The 24352-nt window shown below is 41.2% G+C and overlaps 1 protein-coding gene across 12 annotated transcripts in view; it reads right to left on the bottom strand.

Moving 5' to 3' along the window:
- Nucleotides 1-24352, bottom strand: part of IQSEC1 (IQ motif and Sec7 domain ArfGEF 1) — a 466480-nt gene that overhangs the window by 269961 nt on the left and 172167 nt on the right. For 5 of the 12 annotated variants that reach the window (XM_077325624.1, XM_077325616.1, XM_077325625.1 and 2 more), the window contains exon 1: nucleotides 18327-18563. The exons of the other annotated variants lie outside the window; for them this stretch is intronic. Coding sequence is in view for 3 of the 5 variants with exons in the window: in XM_077325616.1 (XP_077181731.1) it covers nucleotides 18327-18349 (23 nt within the window). In the remaining 2 variants the exon portion in view is untranslated. Of the gene's footprint in view, nucleotides 1-18326; nucleotides 18564-24352 lie in introns of those variants that run through there. 12 annotated transcript variants of the gene reach the window in all.

Below are 24352 nucleotides of genomic sequence, written 5' to 3'. Positions count from 1 at the left end.
AAGGAAAAACAAAGTCAACACATCAAGTGTCTAGTAAGGGGTTTTCTAATGGAAAGGTAGATGCTAATAACTATATCTAAAACATGTCAGTTAGTTAAAAAAGAAACACCCTCAAACTGTCTGTTCCAGTTCACAGAAAACAAAGGGGAGTAAGTCTACACACAATTTATGCATACATCAGAAATGAGTAAGGTGAATGACTGTAATGATGAGTGTAAATTTTGTTGGAGGGGAAACAAGTTTTACAATTTATTTCTTTGCTGTGTTACGGGAACTATATAGGGGCAAAGGTAAAATTTAAATGATAGTTATAATTTTTGGAGAAATGTAAAACAGCTTGTTGATTACTCTGCACCAGTCTAGCTGTGTGTATCTTGCTGTGTTTTAGAAACTCCAAATTGCACCATGTTTTCAGGAAACAAACTAGTAGAAAATAGTAGAATGCATGAATAATATGCTTAATAACATAAATTTTATAATGCAATTAGGTTTTTAATTGTAAATTAATAAACCACCTTCAGCTATGAAAAAACAGAAATGTTACATCTTGACTCTTGAGTGTTATTTCTCCGTATATCTCTCCAAGTAGTATAAAAACAAACACAGTGTATCAATGAAGTAACACAAAGTAACAGAGCAAAAGAAAAAGTAAAATGCATAGCTGTACTTGGTATCTGACATTTTTCTGGGGAAATGGTAAGCACAGTTTAGTACCAAAAATCATGTGTGACAATACCACAAAATCAACTTTTTGATAGCAATAATGAAAATCCAAGCCAATCATCTGAAAAAAGTTGTGGTTACTTGTTGTGATATGTTTTGTAAAATAAAACTTGAAAGTATTCATGACAAGATTAAAAATACATATATAATTTTGTCCTCTATTTCTTTTGTTGATGGCAGTACTTTCCTTGGATCTTCAAAAGAACAATGCATTTTTAGCTCAAAGTGATGAAAGAGAGAGTCCAACAAGGTCACCCTCTTAAAAGATCAAAATGGAGAGTTAAGTAGAAAAAAGTCACACTGTCTAGCTCCAAAAGAGGAGAGAAAATATTCTACCTCTTTTAATTTGAAAATAGACTGCCATACTTAAAGCCACTTCATTATCAATGGAAAAACAGGCAAAATATATAAGAACTAGTAAAAAAGCCCATTGTATGAAGAAGACAATGGGCGCTAGCAGGTGGGGACCAGAGCGAGCGGCAGGCGAGGGACAGAGCGAGGGACAGGCTACCTGAAAGAGGAGGCGGGCGGCGGCTCCTCGGCGTCTCGTAGTTTTTGCCGAGGAGCACCAGGTGTGGTGCGCTGGGCTGCGGCGGCTCCTCTGCATTTTTTTGTTCTTCTGCGGCTTTCCCGGCGGCTCCATTGTGTTCTGGGGCCATGAGGGCAGGGAGCCGCCAGCAGCAGCGCTGTGGGCGGCTGCCGGGGCTCCCAGGGCGCCGGCTTGAAGCGGCGACAGGCTCCTCCAGGGTTTTTTTTTTTCTGCTGCCTCTCGTGGGCGCGCCGGCTTGGAGCTGCGAAAGGCTCCTACAGGGTTAATTTTTTTCTGCTGCTTGGAGTTGCGAAAGGCTCCTACAGGGTTTTTTTTTTTTCTGCTAGCTCTCGTGGGAGCGCCGGCTTGGAGCTGCGAAAGGCTCCTACAGGGTTAATTTTTTTCTGCTGCTTGGAGCTGGGAAAGGCTCCTAAAGGTTTTTTTTTTCCTGCTGCTTGGAGCTGTGAAAGGCTCCTACAGGGTTTGTTTTTTTTTCTGCTAGCTCTCGTGGGCGTGCCGGCTTGGAGCTGCGAATGGCTCCTACAGGGGTTTTTTCCCCTGCTGCTTGGAGCTGCGAAAGGCTCCTACAGGGTTAATTTTTTTCTTCTGCTTGGAGCTGCGAAAGGCTCCTACAGGGTTAATTTTTTTCTGCTAGCTCTCGTGGGCGTGCCGGCTTGGAGCTCCTACAGGGTTTTTTTTTTTTTTCTGCTGGGAGCTGCGAAAGGCTCCTACAGGGTTTTTTTTCCTGCTGCTTGGAGCTGCGAAAGGCTCCTACAGGGTTAATTTTTTTCTGCTGCCTCTCGTGGGCGTGCTGGCTTGGAGCTCCTACAGGGTTTTTTTTTTCTGCTGCTTGGAGCTGGGAAAGGCTCCTTCAGGGTTTTGTTTTCTGCTGCTTGGATCTGCGAAAGGCTCCTACAGGGTTTTTTTTTCTGCTGCTTGGAGCTGGGAAAGGCTCCTTCAGGGTTTTGTTTTCTGCTGCTTGGATCTGCGAAAGGCTCCTACAGGGTTTTTTTTTCTGCTGCTTGGAGCTGGGAAAGGCTCCTTCTGGGTTTTGTTTTCTGCTGCTTGGATCTGCGAAAGGCTCCTACAGGGTTTTTTTTTCTGCTGCTTGGAGCTGGGAAAGGTTCCTACAGGGTTTTGTTTTCTGCTGCTTGGATCTGCGAAAGGCTCCTACAGGGTTTTTTTTTCTGCTGCTTGGAGCTGGGAAAGGCTCCTACAGGGTTTTTTTTTTCTGCTGCTTGGAGCTGTGAAAGGCTCCTACAGGGTTTTTTTTTTCTGCTGCCTCTCGTGGGCGTGCTGGCTTGGAGCTCCTACAGGGTTTTTTTTTCTGCTGCTTGGAGCTGGGAAAGGCTCCTTCAGGGTTTTGTTTTCTGCTGCCTCTCGTGGGCGTGCCGGCTTGGAGCTCCTACAGGGTTTTTTTTTCTGCTGCCTGGAGCTGGGAAAGGCTCCTACAGGGTTTTTTTTTCTGCTGCCTCTCGTGGGCGTGCCGGCTTGGAGCTCCTACAGGGTTTTTTTTTTTCTGCTGCTTGGAGCTGGGAAAGGCTCCTTCAGGGTTTTGTTTTCTGCTGCTTGGAGCTGGGAAAGGCTCCTTCAGGGTTTTGTTTTCTGCTGCTTGGAGCTGGGAAAGGCTCCTACAGGGTTTTTTTTTTCCTGCTGCCTCTCGTGGGCGTGCCGGCTTGGAGCTCCTACAGGGGTTTTGTTTTCTGCTGCTTGGAGCTGGGAAAGGCTCCTTCAGGGTTTTGTTTTCTGCTGCTTGGAGCTGGGAAAGGCTCCTTCAGGGTTTTGTTTTCTGCTGCTTGGAGCTGGGAAAGGCTCCTACAGGGTTTTTTTTTCTACTGCTTGCAGCTGTGAAAGGCTCCTACAGGGTTTTTTTTTCCTGCTAGCTCTCGTGGGCGTGCCGGCTTGGAGCTCCTACAGGGGTTTTTTTTTCTGCTGCTTGGAGCTGGGAAAGGCTCCTTCAGGGTGTTGTTTTCTGCTGCTTGGATCTGCGAAAGGCTCCTACAGGGTTTTTTTTTCTGTCAACGACGCTGTGAGCCCGCTGCGGCCGGCGGCAGAAGGCTTCCCTTCCCCCCCCACCCATCCACCCCCCCGAGGCTCTCTGGAGCCTTCTCTCGGCCGGCGGAGCGGGCTCGCAGCGTCCACAACGCTGCGAGGCCGCTCCGCCGGCCGAGAGAAGGCTTCCCGGCCCACCCCCCAGCCGAGGCTCTCACCAGGCGGGCCGCCATTTTCCGAGCGAGTGAAGCAGGCAATTGTCTGCTAGGGGCGGGATTGACACTCGGAGGGGCCAATCAGGAGCCGCTTCGCGGCTCCTGATTGGCCCCCCCCCCGAGTTTTTATCCCGGACCGGTCCCGCCCTAACTCCTCCCCACTACCCCTTACTCCTTTATACAGTCCGTGGCGCCCGTGGCGCCACGGGCTGTTTACAGATAAGCCCATATGCTTCACAAAGCCTATAAGTAAGAACTTCTAAAACAAGTGTTTAATAAGAAAGTGTTTAATAAGAAAACACTTTATTTATAATAAGAAGCGTAATCTCCTCATTCCAAATATCCTTTACTGCTTTCTAAAATAATAAAATAAAACCTGGGTTTGTTGTTAAAAATGCCTCAGTGCATTTCTGATAAAGGATTATAAGAAAAAGGGCTCAACACATGGTTCCACAGGGAACAATAGGGTTTCAGAGCTGAGTAAAGCCAGAAAGATATAACAGTCACGAGGTGGGAAAGTGAGCTTCATTTTTACAACTAAGGAACTATGCTAGCTCAGTCTGTGAGGGAACAACATCTTTATTTTGGAGGGGAAATTAACTTCAGAGTTGGGGTACATAGGTAACCTTCAAATCTTGGGAACACTACTTCATATTATTCCGATGTGCTGATACAGCGTGTGAAAAAAACGGTGTGTGTGGCATATTGCCTCCTCTGAGGTGATGAAAGTGCAGACTTAGCAGAAATCTGATCCTTTACCAGATCCAGCATGCAAACAAAAAGCCAGAAGACATAAAAAGAAGAAGAGGAAAACTACCAGTCTGGGAGCAACCTGTGAAAGCACTTAAGATAGGAAAAGACAGAGGGAGCATTCATTGTGGAGATGACCCTAGCTCATCTTGAAAAGCCAGAAGGATTTTAGAAACTGGAAGTTTGGTTCAAAAGCTACCAACATAGCTAGTGAAAACTGGTCATGAACAAAAAGTGTTCATTCTTAAAAAAAAAAACATTGACTAGGGACAGTGTATCATTATTACCTTTATATAAGAACTATTTCTACTTGTAACATAAAAGGTAATAATGATAATAAAATGTAACTTTGTATAAATAAATGCTCCCCCCCCCCTTTGCAGCTACATCCTCATTTTAAAAAATTACAATTCTGTTAGCCAGGTCACAATATGCAGTTTGGTTTAGTGTTGACAAAATTATGTTGTTCTTTGGTCTACGGATAAAGAGATTCTATTGCGTAGCAAGCAGACAGTTCGCAGAATAGAAATAACAACACAACACACATATAATGGCGAAAAATTGGTCACAGCCTTTATTGCTATTTAAATGAGCATAGGCCTAATGAGAACAGATCCAGCCATCTTGCAGCTAGCAGACTGCAAGAAAGCCAAAATGCTTGCCACCCAAGCCCAAAGGCACATGAACATGCACATGTGCCATCCTACGGGCTGAGTATTAGCTGGGCACAGGGAAGTGACAGGTAAGGAGGCTCCTGTAGCCATCAGCCTCTGGTAGGAATCCACCCTGTCACCTGGAAAAGTGATCTAGGCAGCCATACTAGAGTAGGTTGTGGCTGAGCATCCACGCATTCTCTTAAGGAGGCCCCCGTCCTAGGGTGGTGTAGCACACTCACTCACAACCCCCTTCCCAAAATTGATCCACCCAAAGTACCACATCCACCACCTGTGACAGAACAAGCAGAGACAATTATAATAAACATAAAGGGTGGGAGGGTAGGAAACACTGTAGCTGCCAGAGCAGGAAAAGAAAGCCTTCTGCTGCCCTTCTTTTTTAAAGGGACTGGCAAGCCAGCCCCCACAAGGCAATCAGTGTGGCAGGCCCTGCTGCTCTGGGGGAAGCTGGCTTGAACAGAAATCCTCGCAACATACCTCTTGTGATATTGGAAGCCAGCTCCTCCATGTGCTGTTTTCTGTGACCACTGTCTGCATGCGGCCACAACCAGTGGGCCTCTCTTGTGAGCTTTTGGCCACATTTGTCTTTGTAAACCAACAATTTTGAATTTATACTATATTTGAAAGAATTATCTTGGTGAATGCCATTTTGCATTAATGAGAATCGACTGTTTGACAATCATATGGAATTAGAATTATATCAGTGATTCAATACTGTACTATCTTATAGGTCTCCATATATTTACCCACAAGCAAGAACTATTTGATATAATATAAATGATCTGTTTCCCTCCAACAGTGTTGAAATTTATGCTGAATTAACAGTTTGTTCTTTTCCCTACTCTCTCCACAATGCTCATATACTCCTTCCTGGCCACTGCATTCCAGCAGGGAAAATTGATGAAATAATGCTTGATACCTTAATCCGTTACTAAACACACTGAAGGAAAACATGCAATCACACCATGCCACTGTCTCCTTCTCTTGTAATAAAATTAAAGCTCAAAATTACCACTGCTACTTTCGGATCTTTTCTTCATTCATTTTTTTAAAAAGCTCTTTCATTAATACGGTTTCATTCCAGCACCTTTAACAAAACAAAGTCATGAGTTTATGCTATCCCCTTGTCACAAGAGTTGATCTTGTGCCTGGAGCAAGGACCAGTCTAAAACAGCAGAAAAGAGGGATGACACAGACATATTGGACTGCGGGAAATCAGGCCATAACTTTTATTTACAGTTTCCTTAGTTCTTGGCACACCATAGGATGGGGACAATAGGTAAAGAAGAAAGAAGAAAGAAAGGAGGAAGAAGGAAGAAAAAGAAGAAGAGTTTTTATACCCCGCTTTTCACTGCCCAAAGTTCAGAGAGTCCTGATATTACTGCTCGGTAAGAACAGCTTTATCAGTGCTGTGGCAAGTCCAAGGTCACCCAGCTGGCTGCATGTGGAGAAGTGGGGAATCAAACCCCACTCACCAGATTAGAAGCTGCTACTCTTAACCTCTACACTATGCTGGCACTACACCAGTGGATATTATTGACCCATGATACTGAATACCCAGCTTCCCTGCAGCCCCTTCTTTTAAATATGCAATGCAGACCAAATAGGAGCTCACTGAATGGGGCTGTGTTCACCTCCTGCAAACAATACAACTGACCAAAGTAGTGCAAGTTGCCTGGCTGGACACTATTGCCCCAGAGTCCTGCTGACTCCACTCCGTCTTCCACCCAGATATAATAGGAGCTCCAGCTTATAGCTGCAAACTGAAGGTTTTAATTAGAAATGTCCTGGTCTAGTTCCTCCCACCACACATACTTTGCACACAGAAAATTATGTTTCAAAGCCTTTCTCTGGCTTCATTCTCCATTTCCCTCCTCTAGTTCCATTTACTCTATTTAAATCCTACACATCCCACTGTTCTTTTTGTAAATTCCTCTGGAAAAAGCCAAAATCTTCACTAATAGTATTTTAAAATTTATTGCTAAAAAATAGGAATTAAACCCTGTATTTTCTTCCCCACACATCGCTGCAGATAATTAACCATTTATTCAATTAATTCATTTGGAAGGAGGAGACAAGGACATAAAGGGTAGCAGTCCTAAGAGCATCACTGGCCCTTTAATGCTACATAAGATCACCTTGTGTGGCAATTGCATTTAAAGAAAAGAATCTTCTCACAAAACACCATCACAGACCACAGAACATATAAAAATTCAATAAAGTGATCATGACAAAGTCCAAATGTTCATAAAAATGAATGAATACTTTGTGGCAAGTCTGGCTATTCTGAGAAGGACCAAAAGCTCCACAGTTTGCCTGAAAGGAAAGCTAGTATAATTTCCTAAAACAAAATGTTTTGTTACTGTGTTTTGGGGTCTACTTGGGCAACTGGTCACCTGCAAACCCTGGTTTTCTGTACTGTTCCCTCTTCTTTGGTTCTGGCACCATACAGCTTCTGTTTATCCACTGATCTCTGTAGGCACTTCTGTGCCTGCAGTTTTCACTTAACTTTTTGTTTTGTCCATCCCCCCCATTTCTTTTCAGACCATTTTCACTCCCATCTTTTTCTGATAACCAATTTCAGGTCAATTTTTCCCTGTTGGTTTGCCTTCCCATCCTCACATACTTCCACCCACTTTTTAAGTCTTTGGACTGTCATTGTCATCAAAGCACTCGCTTTCATCTCTCCCCTTCTTCCATGAAGAAAGATGGTTATTTTTTAAAGGCACTAAAATATATTGACAGTGTTGCGTGTAATGATGGCTTAATGTAATCCTAGTTTAATCAGATTCTCTGAATCCCCAGCTTTGAAAAAAAATCTCTACCTTACCCCTCATGGAGATCTAAGGAAAAGGACATAAATCCATGAGAGAAGGAAACAGACTTACTTAAAAAAAAATAAAGCTCGGAATTCAGAGAACTTGCTTAAGCTAAAATTAGAATACTATATTGATACTTCAGTGATATTTAAAAAAACAGCCATGATATCAATATATTGATATAAGTATACACACAGAGAGTGGGATGGGATTGCTTCAGTGCAACTGATAACAGCACTTTACCTTGGGGGCATTTCAGGGAGGAAATAACCTGACTGTGCAACTATGAAAATGTTGAGGGAATATGCAGAAGAACCCTGCCCAAACCAAGTACAATGCTTATGGATCAACTGCCAAGAAATTTAGGATTCAGCCGAGTGCGCAGAAAAGCCCCGCTTATTTAATCCTACATATATGAAGCCTTCCTAATCAATAAGAGAGAAGGAAAAGCAGTCTTGGGATACAATCCCCAAAATGACAGAATGATCTCAGTTCGAATCCAAGGCAAACCATCCAACATCACAGTAATCCAGGTCTATGCCCCAACCACTGCTGCTGAAGAGGATGTTGACCAGTTCTACGAAGTCCTACAACACCTTCTAGAAGCAACACCAAAAAATGATGTACTTATCATCATGGGGGATTGGAATGCTAAAGTATGAAGCCAAAAGATAACCGGGATAACAGGCAAGTTTGGCCTTGGAGTACAAAATGACGCAGGGCACAGGCTGGTAGAATTTTGTCAAGAGAATACAATGGTCATAGCAAACACTCTTTTCCAACAACCCAGGAGACGACTCTACACATGGACATCACCAGACGGTCAACACAGAAATCAGATTGATTATGTGCTTTGCAGCCAAAGATGAAGACGTTCTATACAGTCAGTAAAAACAAGACCAGGAGCTAATTGTGGTTCAGATCATCAGCTTCTTGTTGCAAAATTTAGGCTTAAATTGAAGAAAGTAGGGAAAAGCACTAGGCCACTCAGGTATAGCATGAGCCTCTTGTGGTGCAGAGTGGTAAGGCAGCCGTCTGAAAGCTTTGACCATGAGGCTGGGAGTTCAATCCCAGCAGCCGGCTCAAGGTTGACTCAGCCTTCCATCCTTCCGAGGTCGGTAAAATGAGTACCCAGCTTGCTGGGGGGTAAACGGTAATGACTGGGGAAGGCACTGGCAAACCACCCTGTATTGAGTCTGCCATGAAAACGCTGGAGGCGTCACCCCAAGGGTCAGACATGACTCGGTGCTTGCACAGGGGATACCTTTACCTTTACCTTTTACTCAGGTATGAACTAAATCATATCCCCGATGAATAAACAGTAGAGGTGACAAATAGATTTAAGGAATTAGATCTGATAGAGTGCCTGAAGAACTATGGATGGAGGTTCGCAACATTGTACAAGAGGTAGCAACTAAAACCATCCCAAAGAAAAAGAAATGCAAGAAAGCAAAATGGCTGTCTGAGGAAACTTTACAAATAGCTAAGGAAAGAAGGGAAGTGAAAGGCAAGGGAGAAAGATAAAGATACAACCAATTGAATGCAGAATTCCAGAGAAAAGCTAGAAGAGATAAGAATGCCTTCTTAAATGAACAGTGCAAACAAATAGAGAAAACAATAGAATGGGGAGGACCAGAGATCTTTTCAAGAAAATTGGAGATATGAAGAGAACGTTTCATGCAAAGATGGGTATGATAAGGGAACAAAACGGTAGGGACCTCACAGAAGCAGAAGAGATTTTTAAAAAGGTAGCAAAATTATACAAAAGAACTATACAAGAGCGAGCTTAACATATCTGATAACCACAATGGGGTAGTTACTGACCTGGAGCCAGACATTCTGGAATGTGAAGTCAAATGGGCCTTAGGAAGTCTGAGCAACAATAAAGCAAGTGGTGGTGACAGCATTCCAGTTGAACTATTCAAAACCTTAAAAGACGATGCAGTAAAAGTGCTACACTCAATATGCCAGCAAATTTGGAAAACTCAACAATGACCACAGGATTGGAAAAGGTCAGTTTACATTCAAATCCCAAAGAAGGGCAATGCCAAAGAATGTTCAAACTACCGCACCACTGCACTCATTTCTCATGCTAGCAAAGTTATGCTCAAAATCCTACAAACTAGGCTCTAGCAATATGTAGACCGAGAACTTCCAGAAGTACAGGCAGGATTTCGAAGAGGCAGAGAAACTAGAGATCAAATTGCCAACATATGCTGGATCATGGAGAAAGCTAGGGAGTTCCAGAAGAACATCTACTTCTGCTTCATTGACTGTGCTAAAGCCTTTGATTGTGTGGAGCACAACAAATGGTGGTAAATTCTTAAAGATATGGGAATACAAGAGCATCTTATCTGTCTCTTGAGAAATTTATATGCAGGTCAAGAAGCAACAGTGAGAACTGAACATGGAATCACTGATTGGTTCAAAATTGAGAAAGGAGTTCGGCAAGGCTGTATACTATCACTTTGCCTATTTAACTTGTATGCGGAGCACATCATGAGAAAGGCGGGATTAGAGGAGTCACAAATTGGGATCAAGATTGCAGGGAGAAATATCAACAACCTCAGATATGCAGATGATACCACTCTAATGGCAGAAAGTGAAGAGGAACTAAAGAGCCTGTTGATGCGGGTGAAAGAGGAGAGTGCAAAAGTTAGCTTGAAACTCAACATCAAGAAAACAAAGATCATGGCATCCAGCCCTCTCAATTCCTGGCAAACAGATGGGGAAGAAATGGAGACAGTGACAGATTTTATTTTCCTGGGCTCCAAGATCACTGCAGATGGGGACTGCAGCAAAGAAATTAAAAGACGCTTGCTCCTGGGGAGGAAAGCTATGACAAATCTAGACAGCATCCTAAAAAGCAGAGACATCATCCTGCCAACTAAAGTGCGTTTAGTCAAGGCTATGGTATTCCCAGTTGCAATGTATAGCTGCGAAAGTTGGACCATAAGGAAGGCCGAGTGTCAAAGAATTGAGGCTTTTGAACTCTTGTGCTGGAGAAGACTCTTGCGAGTCCCTTGAACTGCAAGGCGAACAAACCGGTCAGTCCTAGAGGAGATCAGCCCTGACTGTTCCTTAGAAGGCCAGATCCTGAAGATGAAACTGAAATACTTTGGCCACCTCATGAGAAGGAAGGACTCCCTGGAGAAGAGCCTAATGCTGGGAGCGATCGAGGGCAAAAGAAGAAGGGGACGACAGAGAATGAGGTGGCTGGATGGAGTCACTGAAGCAGTAGGTGCAAACTTAAATGGACTCTGGGGAATGGTAGAGGACAGGAAGGCCTGGAGGATCATTGTCCATGGGGTCGCGATGGGTTGGACACGACTTCGCACCTAACAACAACAACAATATGAAGAAGTGGGTTGAGTTGACCAGGGATACATGGAAGCCACTATGAACATGTCCAGATTCACAGTTAATACACTTCACTTGAGGATTTGATTACGTAGGGCTTTGTGGGATTTTAACTACAAAGTGAGACCAATATCTTGTAAACTCCATCAATATAATATAGTTCATTCATTCATTTATTCATTCATATCCTGCCTTTGTCCCCAGGGGGTGCCCAAAACAGCTTACATTGTTCTGTCTTACATTTTATCCTCATAAAAACCCTTTGAGGTAGATCAGGCTGAGAGTATATGACTGGTCCAAGGTTACCCAGCATGTTTACATGGCAGAGTGGGAATTTAATCCTAATCTGACATGTTAACCACCACACTATGCTAGCTCTCATAATACACTGTATTATATGAATGCAATGGCATGTAGCCTGTGGTTTGTTTCACCTGATCCTAGCTACCTGCTTGCATAAGGCTTACATAAACGTTAACTCTGGCCCACCAGGCCATACTGCTAGGCTGCCAGACTGTACATTAGCCCTATCCATTTAAGGGGAAAAAAGTCTATATGATCATTTATGGAATGTTGAAGGCTATAAAACATTTAACAGAAACTATGATTAACTAAAACTCTTAATATGAATTATTATGAGAAAAGGGAGAAGATGGCCATATGATAGAAGATATTGTAAAAATACTGATTATGAATGCAAACCCATTCTAAATATACATTTTGCTCCTGTGGGTGATTGGTGCCATTTCCTTATTTTCCTAAATAAGATATTTTATTTTATCCATGTGGCATTGTACAATAATTACACTAATTAATAAATTCTAAAACTATGTTGAATCATAACTCCAAACAATTCTTCAAATTACTAACATTAATTCTAAAGTTAAGAATCCTTGATCAGAAGTAAGGTAGAATGAAAATTTTCCTTTCCAGCCATTAATAGCTTCACTCATTTAGCAATCAATCAACAGCTTCGGGCTGAACCTGAGCGTTATGTTTAGTCAACCATTTAATTCCAATTGTAAATAAATATTTCAAATCCAAAGGTTCATATGTTTCTCTTATACTTGCATGTCAGATTTGAAAGGTCTAGTTTGCTCATATTAAAGTGACTAAAACTACCATGAAATCTAGTTCTTTTCATTTTTCCATATAGCTGATTGCCTTATCTGGATGCTTCATACAACTGAGAAATATTCACACTCACTTAGGTTTTAGGCCAGTGTAAAAGACTACTAATACTATTGATGAATAATCAAAGTCTCTCACTGTATACTGTAATTTGGAAAACATATTGACTCCACATATCTAAAAGAGAGAACCTGGTAAGGTCAAGAAGATATCCTTTATTCGGTACCTATATTGCTCAAGCCCATGTTTTAAGAATGTTATTTTAAATGTTTAACAAGAACAGCTTGTATTGATAGCAAGCCCCTCACTTTTACAAAGGTATATATATTCCTTCAGAGATATGTTTTACAAAATGTTCAGGTATTGGCAAGATATACATTATAATGCTCTACATACTTGGTTTTGTGTTCTGAAATCATAACTAAGCAGAAAACAATTTCCTCCCAATAATTTGTTGTGTCTTTAGCATGTTTCCCTATATGTAGAGGGTTATATGTGTTACTCCATCAAAGTAAACAAGAAAAGAAATTTGGTGGCATATTATTTTTAATTTCATTTTTATTACATGCACTATATTTAAAGGCTGAAACAGTGACCCTAGTTATTTATACACACTAAAATCAGAGTGGTAGACCATGAATAACTAATTGCATGTCAGTATTCTAAAGTGCATAGATTATTTACTAAAAAATTTACTAACAAAATTTTGACTTCTCTCCTCTTTTTCTTCTCAAATGGATAAGAGATGGCTACAAAGTCATGACTCTGATAGAACCTATGCAACTGTACCATGCTTTAATTCCTTAATCATAATGAATGGATTGAGAGTGGGGTGCACATATGATGTACAGCTGCTATAACTATGGTAAAGCTTAATTCAGCTCAGAAATAAACCATGGTTAAAACTAGCCAGGATTTTAAAACAGTTTCAAAACTTTGGCTTAGAAGAAATCCTGGTTATTATTCACCTGGGTTAAGGTTTATACAGTTAAGACTGAACCAAGGTTAAGGCAGGCAAATGGAAACTGAGTGAAAGGATTTATGGAATGCATGATTCCACATCCTGGTCTTCATATATACAGTTATGTAAAAATAGATGGTACTAGATAGAAACCAGGAAAGAAACTGCACTGATACTTCCACAATCCTATTAATGAACCACAATGGCATTATTTTTTTTCAGGCAAAATGTTTAAAATTTGACATCATTAAATTAGCAAAGATTACTATTGAAATGTGCTGCTAATCCATCAAAATATCGCAAGTAGATTTTACAAAACAAAAATCACCTCCAACAGTAACCGGCAGATATTTGATAACAAAATACACTAATATCCTAAAAATATCCACAATAAATTTGTATACATATTGGTAATTTGTTTTCTATCTCACAATTTAGGCATAATCAGCATGATCCAGACCCCAACAAATATGCCACAGAAAACAATTAAAACATTCTTAATCAGAATTGACAAAGCAGGCACATTCCTTTGCCCCAATCCACCTCTTGGATGAGAGTACATATGGTGCCATGCCATGCTCAGCTTTGTATGTGACAGGAGGACAATCCATTTCCTCATCCAGGATCAAGGGTCAAATGAAGACCAGTATTCTGTTTTTGACAGTACTGTGCCAGTTGAATCCAGATGTGTTCAACCAATGCATGTGAATAAAGGACACCATATGCTGCCACCAGAATATGGTACTAAGAAGGACATTGCTTATGAACAAGGGAAGGCTGCTGCTGAGTAGGAACAAACTGGTGAGGAGAGATCTTATGCTGAGACAGCATACCCTCTGTATGAACTTAATTTTGGATTTCTGTATAACTATACAGATAATCCAAAGACAGATTCCTGAGTCCAGCAACTCTGTATTGATTTCTGGGCTGGCATGGCTACTTTAAGTCAGTCTACAAACTCTGTTACTGTTCCATCCTACTAAATTCAAAGCACAAGCTAGAATGGACGCTTTCTGGCTTTCTAATTCTCACGCATAATTTCATATATCAAACTTACATAAAACTATGAATAGAGGGGAAAATGCTACAATACACAATTAATCTGCCTGCTGCATATTCTTCTTACCTTATGCACACAGCCAACTTAAATATAATTTATATGACCATTTATTGTCAAAAGGTCTAATCCATTTATAGCTGTTAGAGGCAAGACCAGTAGACAAGACTGTGTGCTGAGCGAATGTAGAATCATTCTGTGAAAAGGGCAACACACACCTTTCTTAGGGATAGTCTAATAGACTGTGTATTGTGTGTATTCAATGCGTGTATTGAAAGTATTGCTTCTGGATGCTGGGCAAAAGAAATTGGATTGTGCCTCAAGGTTTTTAAAAAATAAAAACAAAGCTACGTTAGATATTTTTTATAAAATATGATAAGCATACTAAATCCAACCTGATATAATTCCCTTAAACCACTTTTTTACCACAAATTCTATATAACTGAGTATAAATTATTTGTGATGCAACATGGTCACTTTACTATTCATCATGTTTAGTTTTCCTTGAGACTCACTTTTGTAGCATGATGAACCAAGCTAAATGAAAGCTAATTGCAAGAGACAAAGAATAAAATACAATTAACTGATCAAATAATGTTGCATCCTCCTTGAGAATGTTCTATTAAGCCTAGAGACTTTGTACAATCATAAAAACTTATTTAAAAGTTCAGTCTAGTGTACTTTCATATAGCACCTACTCCGTAAGTATTTTTTCTTACATGGATAGGCTTCCATTATTTCTTTATACAATGTAAATTGTATCACAAATCTTAAAAGGACCTTAGGCTAAAGACTGAATTTTCTTCTTGGACAAAGTATAGCTGCCTTTAAAACCACATACTCTACAACACAAAGGAAGTGTATCAGTTATTGAAAGACTAAAGAAGGTGTTTTTGTGCCTTTTTACAAACAGCCATAAAACATATGATCCGTAAAACATATTAATCTTGTTTATCAGTCATATTTGTATAGTTTATTTTTATCTACCAGTTTTAAATAGCTCTGTTGAAACCTCCAGCAAAGAATTAAAATGTCAAGAGAATAGACTGTTGTTCTGTTCAAATGCAGAGAAGCAAGCAATCCAATAAAAGACATCAACTTATGCCTATTATGTTTCTGTACTGATGTGATCCCATAGCTCTAAGGGCACTGGATGATAATGCACTACAAAACTACATAAAAAGAGCGCTTTCATTTTAGTTACTTTAAGTGGCCATAGTAAAACAAACAAAACAAACAAACAAAAAACAGAAGCAGTGTGATATGGCAAGTGATAGAAAACAGATGAACTACTTAACATTTGTAGGGCAAATTTTAATTCTTAACAGGCAGTCACTATTCTATCAAGCATTTATGTTCCACTAGACATCTGAATCAGTTCTCAATGGTTGGTTACAAACAATTTTCAGAATGAAGCAATTTAGTTTGGAAGCGAATGTTGAAGACAACCTACACCACAGGATAAAAATCCTAGGTAAACTGAGAAACTATCATAGGTAGCATTATTGGTGAAGAACTGTTTTTTAAGTCACATTCCTAATAAGTAAGAATTCTGCCACAGTTGCTCTAGATTATAATATCAAATGCAACAAAATTTCAGAGATATATAGTACAGTGCACAATTTCTTGAAGCAATACTGCATGAAAACAACATGGTAGCATCTAATTTGTTGGTTCTTAAAAACAAGATAGTAGTACTGAAATAGTACAAGAAAATATTTATGCCAAAGCAAAATTTATTATTCAGTGTGATTGTATAGCAACCATAATATGCATTATAGTATCTGTAGGAAAATCTCCCTTGTTAGTCATACAGCCCATGAATTATTCCTGTTTACACTGGGAAAAATATCTTTCTAGTTAAATTATTTATATTACATATTTGCCAGAGTCAAAATACCTTTCTATGTTTTAAGAATATCTCTAAAAACTATCCACAATACAAAGATAATATATTTTTAAGCATTAAAAAGTCCATTTAAATTTACCTGTATTGTAACTTTAAAGAAACAGGTGACAAATGAAAATCATACATATATTACTAGTGACAAATATTTTGCATTTCTCAGTTTTGTCAACTTTTCACATAACCTTAGAAAGTCAAATATTTTCCTATCAGAATAAAATATTAAATATGAGATGAAACGAGAAACTAAGATGGGTATCCCACAATATATATCCTTATATGGTTCTGGCTGATTAAAACAAGGAAGAGTGCATTGATATTTGAGAAGGAAGTGCCAATATCACTCCCCAATAAACCAAATTTAAACAAAATTAGTACAAAAACACACAAACCATTCTTGGGGAAAGATAAGTAGTAAAGATATTGGGTCAAGCAATGGCCAGATGCTATATGTTATGTGTCCTGTTGCACAGTCTCTATACAAGGTTGATATTTTGATCATAAAATCGTTTTGGTAACAACTATTATAGCATAGTATAATAATTTTATGCTGGATGCTGGCTACATGAGATTGCATAAAATCTGTCTAATTCTTGCTGACACCAATAAAACCAGAACTTCCACTAACAAATGCAAATGAAATTGAGTAAACAAATGGATGTTCCAGTGTATCTGTGGATCTTTCATTCTGACAAGTTAACACCAACATAGTGGATTAGTATTACATATATCAGCACATACTGATTACATGCTTGGCTGAACCTCAACAAGTCAAACTTGCTCCTAATATCAACAATTATTATATAGGCTTAAAATAAATCATTTTTCTTTCTACTTTGACATAAGGTAGCAATCATCTATCTTATTATGGCCATTACCCTGGTGTAAGTTATTCAGGGCTACAAACCACAATCTGCATCTTCAAGACGCGGTCCAATAAAGTTAATTGAAAAGAACAGCTCTCGAAGAGTGAGGTCCACAAGACACCTAAAATAAGTTTTTAGGAATTACATCAACACAGCACATTTAGAATCAAGTTCTGATTTCCCTGTTTCAACTAAGCAATGCCTATCCATGAATAGCAAACAGTGAAATCAATTGCATATTAAACACTGAAAATATATTTATTTATTGTATTTATATACCACCCTCCCTGAAGGGCATTGGAGTTCAGTTCAGTGTTATGAATCAGGTAGCAATTAAAGCAAATTGTGGCAAGGCTCATGCTGCATAACACGGCTCTCATAAGTGGCTGCTTTTAAAATGTCTGCTTGTGGGATAAGCATCACTTATTGGAAACTGGAGGGTCAAAGTATGCATGCTGGCATATCATAACGGTAGGCTATAAGTTGATATGTATATTAACATCAGAGAATAGTGAGATGTATATTTATAGATTATTAATATGGAAGTAATGAATTCAGAATGATAAACCTTTTGAATTTGTTTTCTTCAAACTAAAAGGTTAACTACTTTGAAATATCGTACTATATATTCATCCCATTTTGGTTTGGGCTGAAGCATTCATTGGGATGTATTGGTGCTAGGAGTTTATGACTGTAGTTTCAAAAATCAAAGACTACTGAATCCTCATAAATAAGTAGATCTAATGCTCCTTAAATACACTGATTCAGTTATTTTACCAGGCTTGTGTAAATTATGTTAACTTCTCTATGACTGAAACAAAAAAAAATTACACACCTTGTTATTAAGTACTACATTCCTGCAGTGTAAATATTATGAATTATCTCTTTTCTAGTACATAATCACTGTGGAATAATATATTGGAATTACATATTGTGTCACAAATAGCATCAAAGATATATTGCCTGAAGGAGACTTCTGCCATCGCTTAAGCAAACCATGGAACAAAGCATTTATACGAAGCTGAAGATATACTAACTGCTGGTGAGAATATTTATACATAGGAGACCAAAATCCTGTGTGCTGCAAATGTCACATTTTGATCAAACCTCTAACAGGTTTCTTTCTGTTATCTACCTTGCCAAATTGTCCCTACTATTGCAGCTCTGAAGCTTTACAACTGCACAATTCTAACATCCACACCAATACGCTGCTGAGAGGTAACACCCAAAAATGGTTCATGAAGAGAAAAGGAACTAAATCACGATTCCTACTCCTGTCCACCAATCTGTACTCTTTTCTAACCAATGACAAAGACATAGACTATATGACAGAGAATACTTACAAATGACACCTTCTACAAGCCATTGTTGATTTTTAAAAGAAATTCTTTGCCTCTTTTCTTCTTTACAACAATCTGAGGTAGAGCACGTCTCTCTTCCAAGAATCAAAATTCACATTCGCAGCTTTCACATGCTCATTCACATTCAGCCATAGAAGAGCAACACAGATAAGAGAGCCTGTGATGTAACCAGCATCAAATGCTGCATCAGATGAAGCCAAAGGCTCTGAGGGGTTATATTTTGCAAAGCCAAAGGTTTTTCTAAGGAGGAGGATTAGCAAACGAATAAGCCACTAGCACAGGCTTCAAACATTTATATTCATTTATGTTTTGTCTTAAGAGAAATCTTCAATTTGTAACTTGATAAAGGTATTAAAATAGAACATAAACTGCTTTATTTTATGATACTATGGTTCATATTTTTCTAAAAATAAAAAGATGCAGTTTTAGAATTCACCATCCTTTTATGAACAGTGTAGTACAGTCCAAACTAGAAAAAGACCATTGGTCCTTTTATCTCCATGGTAACAGCAGCATCTGTGGAGGCAAATTCTACACCCTTCTGTACTGCAAAGTCAATTTCTAGTGAGATACTATGACAAACTGTTAAGGAAGGAAAACTATTTTGAAGAAACAAAAAGGAGTCAATATTAATTAGATTAAAACTCAATATTTTAATAGCATTATTTAGACCTAAGAAGAAAATTATATTTTAAAAAAAATTTCCCTTCCCTTGTCCTATGTAAGAGCCCTACCTCAAAATTTTATCTATGGTTATCTAGAGTTATGGAAAGAAGTACAAACCTCCCAATATGAATGACATATATCATATTCCATATATCTTCTGACAGTCATTTCAAAATTCACAGCATATTAAGTAAGCAGGGAACAGTTAAATAATAGTTTAATGTACAGTACTCATACAAAATAAAAATGCCGAAGCAGGTTACCCAAAGCTCTCAACGCTGCCCCTTTTATTAACCACTCATAGCACAGGGAGAATGCAAACCTAACATCCTGCTTTCTTTGGACACCTGAATTTGTGCCTTTCTTAATCTTAATCTGGTGCTTGCAGAATCAACTCACCCCTAATATACAGTACTAGATGAGCAAGAGAAGCATATAGGCTCAACCTCCATTTTAGAGCAAATCAGCACTCTCTGAACATAATTAAGATAGCCAATCTGTCTCCCTTGGTTATGAGTCACTATAATGACCATCTGTTCCCATTACTAAATTAAATATATTACATGGGCAGCTCATATTTGTGGATAAGATATGAATTAAAGAGTATTCCACAGGCTGGAAACATTTCAACTAACCGGAAGAAGAACTCAGTCAAATACATATTGTTTAGGTACTTCAGCAGTAGAAATATATATAGACTTACATATACTGAATAATATATCTATTTCAATTTCATTAGCTTTTTGTTAGCCAACCAATCTGTACAAAAGAATGGCTCCAACTGACCAATATTTTATTAGTTTTCTTATCATTTTGCATTCAGATTAGGATGATATTTTTACAAGTAGAGATTTACAAGGCCTCCCTCTCTATTTCTTATTTTTCTTTGAAACTATCACAGCTTCTCCCCCTTTCCTATTTTCTCCTCTCCTTCTCACACAACAGCCAACCTACATTTGCCCCCTCCATCCCAAACAGCCTCTACCTTTGAAAACTATGGCCTAGTTGAGGGGTGCCAGCCACTCTGCTGGGCTCACTGATATGGTAGGGAAACCTCAAGGAATTTTAGGGTTACACCTCACTTTTCCCTGGATCCCCCTCCCCACATTTGTCCCTGTTTCTCTCTTCCTGGCAGCCTCCATATCCTTTCCCCTTTCCCTGTCTTATTCTCTCATAATTCCCTGTCTTATTCTCTCCATTTTATATGCCTCCCATCTTCAGTTATATAAAGCCCCCAAGACTTATCTAAAGGGGGCCATTGCCGCTGTGGGGGAGGAATGCCAACAGGGACCTGGCTGGTGGGAGAGAACTCCCAGCCCTGGCATCGACTGGGCAGTGTGTGTGTTGGCATGGTGATGGTGGGCATGGCCAAGCCAGGCATCTGATAAAAAGATGGCCTGATATTGCTCAGCCTCTTTTCCCCCTCAGGGCGCCCAAAGATGTGATACCCACTCTCTTTCCCTAAGATGACCAGATTGTCCCACTTTCGGAGGGACATCTTGGGGCACCTGGCAAATTGTACTTATATTGAAATTAAATCCTTAACACGCCCGCGGCGCCCACGGCGCCGCGGACTAAATAATTCGTTAAGCCCTTGGTAGGAGGGCTTTGTCCGTGATGAGGAAGGGGCCTGATTGGCCCCTTCCTCCGGACAGACCATCGGCCGGGCCAATCGGCAGGCGCAAAGCGCCTGCCGATTGGCCCGGCCAATTCCCACCCTGCTGACAAGGAAGCAACTGTGAGCCGCGTGGAGCGCGGCTTGGAGTTGCTCCCTTGATGGCGGCCTGATGCGTCAGGCCGCCGGCAACGGAGCCCCCGGCAGCCGCGTGCAGCGTGGCTGCCGGGGGCTCCCTGCCCGGCGGCCTGATAGGCCGCCCACAAAGGGAACCCCCGGCAGCCGCGCAGAACGCGGCTGCCGGGGGCTCCCAGCCCGATGGCCTGACGTGGTGAGAGGCGCAAAGCGCCTCTCGCCGCGTCACGCCCCCGACAAAGGGAGCCCCCGGCAGTCGCGCGGGGGGCTCCCTGGTCTAGCGCCCGCTGTATTTAGATTACAGCGGGCTTGATTATTAGTATATATATATTACAATACTATTTTTGCATTCTATGCATTCTATGAAACTTTTTGTTGCTCCATATAGACCAAATTTTTAATCAAGAACCCCCTGGTCAATGGTGTCCCACTTTACCAATGTTAAAATCTGGTCACCTTACCCTTCTCTGTTTATGAATTGTTGAAATGTTGGGATGTATTATTGTTTAATTGTCACAGCTGGCATTGGTGGAGCATGGGAAGGATCAATTTTGGAGTGGCCAAGCTTGCGCACTGGCCTCCCCTAAATTTGAGGGGGGCCCTTAAGGGCCTGCATGGATGCAGAGCCTGATTGAAGGCTAGCAATTCTGGGTGGCAGGAGAACCCAACAGAGGCTGATGCCCAGAGGAGTCACTCCATGTTGCCTCCCCCCCCCTTTTAGTCTGCCAGTTTGTCTGGGATTTTGGGTTGGATAGCCAATGCAACCCGTTGAGGGCCAGGCTCCTATGGGCTGCCTTGTGGTTGTCTGACCACAAGAGGGCAAGATCCTCTTTCCATGCTTGTCATGCTCAACAGTGAATAAAGGCTGTGGCCAAATATTTTATGCCACATTAAGGTTGTCACTGTCCTCATTAGGTGGTCAATATCCCTCTGCAAGGCAATTACTTCCATTTATACCTTACATTTCTCCATAGTGTGAATCAAAGGAGTTAGCATTCTTTTCCTCTCTCCATTTTATTCTCACAACAACCATTTGCGGCAGGATGGGCTGAAAGTAACTAAGACTCATTATGCACAGGCCAGAATGCCCACACTGGCAGTGGCAGAACATCGGGGAAAATCCCGGATTGTGCACTGCCCCCCCCACTGCCAGCACAGGCATGGCCCAGCCCAGGGCCACGGAAGGCCCACATTATCGGAACACGGGAACTTCTGCCCGGCCCCAAGCTATGGTGTCCCTGTACAGACACTGCACGCTCCTGCAAGCTCTGCGGAGCCAGCAGGGGCATCCCCCTTCCCCCACCATAGCATGCGGTGGGGGCCAGGCCCATTCCCACTCCACCCCCCGGCTGCTGCCACTGAGGGCAGCAGCCTGGGCTTCCCAGCTCTGGCGCAGCATGCGTATGCACGTCAGCGTATGCTGGGGAGCCCTGCCCCAGTGCGTACATGGGGAATGGCGGGGCAACCTGCCCCACTGCAACAACACCGTGGCCGCCCGGCGTAGTAGCTGCAGTGCAGAATAGGTTTAAGTCAAAACAAGCCAGTGAGCTTTCATAGCAAGATGGGGATTTGAACCTGGGTCTCAGACCCTGCTCTAAAGCTATAACTGCTATACCATGCTGGTTTTCATAGGATGGCTACTGTTGAACAGTAGAGCAAGCAGCCAGGCCTAGGGGAAGCATACAAATCAGGTGGTATCAAATTGTGCAGAAGTTTCTCCCAGATCTCCCAGAACTGCAGCTGAATCATAGACAATACAAAGCTAGAGTTGCCAACATCCAGGTGTGGCCTGGAGATCTTGTCGAATCATAACAGATCTCCCAACTTCAGAGATCAGTTGCCAGCTCCATATTAGGACATTCCTGGAGATTTGGGGGTGAAGCCATGACAGGACTTCAAAATGATAATATCATAGAGTCTGAACTCCAAAACAACTATTCTGGGTAACTAATCCCTGCCTTCTGGATAGCAATTGTAATTTGAGTGACCTTTATCCCTCGACTGGAGGCTGGCAGCTCTAGTTTCCATGGGGAAAATGGCTACTTTGAAGAGTGGAGTCTATGGCATTATACCCCGCTGAGGTCCCTCACCTTCTCAAATCCACAGCTGAAGTGTGGATATTAGGAGTATCGGGACAGTGATTCAGGGTTGGGAACCAGATCCATGTAAAGTTGCATCTAGCCATTTTTTAAAATCACTTCCTTAAAATAGGTCCAAAGCTACATAGCATTTGTCCCGTGATCCCTAACACATTTTTGGTGGTCAAAGGCCCTCCCCTTTACATGAATAGAAGAATGGGGGGATATAAGAACATATCAATAATAGCTTTGTGAATGAGGATGTAAAAAGACTCCAGTTCAGGATGTCATAGGACTAAGATTTTCAGTTAAGTTTTCCATTTCACAACTGTAAAAATAGAAGGGGTTGGGACAACTCCATGAATAAAGTACAATAAGTTTTAAAACTCTGCATCTACATGAATGGAATGCTTGAGCCATAAGAACAATCTTTTTCATCCAAGTTGGCTAAAAGTAAGGCTTTGACAGACTACAAGGGAGCTTGACAAACATTCAGCTAGAGCAGTGGTTCTCACCCTTCCTAATGCCATGATCCTTTAATACAGTTCCTCATGTTGTGGTGACCCCCAACCATAAGTTATGCACATGTTCTTTCAAAGAAATTAAACTGAAACTGACCAATGGCGTGAAGATCCATTGTTCATGATTATATACAATTTATAACCAATTTATATACAAATTGGTGGGTGCCTTCAGGAGTGACAACAATGGCAGCCGCCCCCCAAGCTGCTCACCCTGCTGCAACCCCTGTGAAAGGGTCATTCGACTCCCCAAAGAGATCCTGACCCCAGGTTGAGAGCCACTGAGCTAGAGGAATCAGATAATGAGGATGAGAAGGGTATGTATGAGTCACTATGTGGTTACCAAGGACTGGCTGTAGGGTTGCCAACTGGAAAATGCCTGGAGATTTCCAGTTGGGGCCTGTGGAGGGTGGGGTTTGGGGAGTACAATATAATGCCATAGAGTCCATCCTTCAAAGCAGCCATCCTTTCCCTGGGAAAATGGTCTCTTTAGTCTGGCAGTCAGCTGTAATTCTGGGAGATCTCCAGGCACACTAGAAACTGGCAACCTTTGCAGGGGCCGTTCCTGCAAGGTATACCTTGTTTTAGCCACCCTTTGGGCTTCAATTGGATGATGTGAGTTGACACTTTGGGCTTTCTTCCCCTCATTTCCCATACGTTTTCCACATTAGGAAGATGACAGCTTCCCATAACACTTTGTTCCCTTCCCATTTTCTAAAAAGGTTTTTTGTTTTTGCAAAATGGTGCCTGCTTGCACCTTTCTTTTAATTGTGCCCCTTCATTCCATATATCCTCAGTCGCCTGCCCCCTTTCCTCCCAGGTATATGTTTTTTTTTTAAAAACACTTATCACATTACAATACTGCTGTGTTGTAGTGTGCTAGACTTCTGCCCCACCGAAGGATCAGGGAAGGCAGGTGCGGAGTTCCCCCTGCCTCCCATCCCTGATTGCAGCCTGCAGCCAGCTTCTGAAGGATGTTGGAAGGCAGGTGTG

The sequence above is a fragment of the Paroedura picta genome, chromosome 3, assembly GCF_049243985.1.
Source record: "Paroedura picta isolate Pp20150507F chromosome 3, Ppicta_v3.0, whole genome shotgun sequence".
In the NCBI taxonomy this organism is placed as follows: domain Eukaryota; kingdom Metazoa; phylum Chordata; class Lepidosauria; order Squamata; family Gekkonidae; genus Paroedura; species Paroedura picta.
This window is presented reverse-complemented; position numbering and strand designations above follow the sequence as displayed.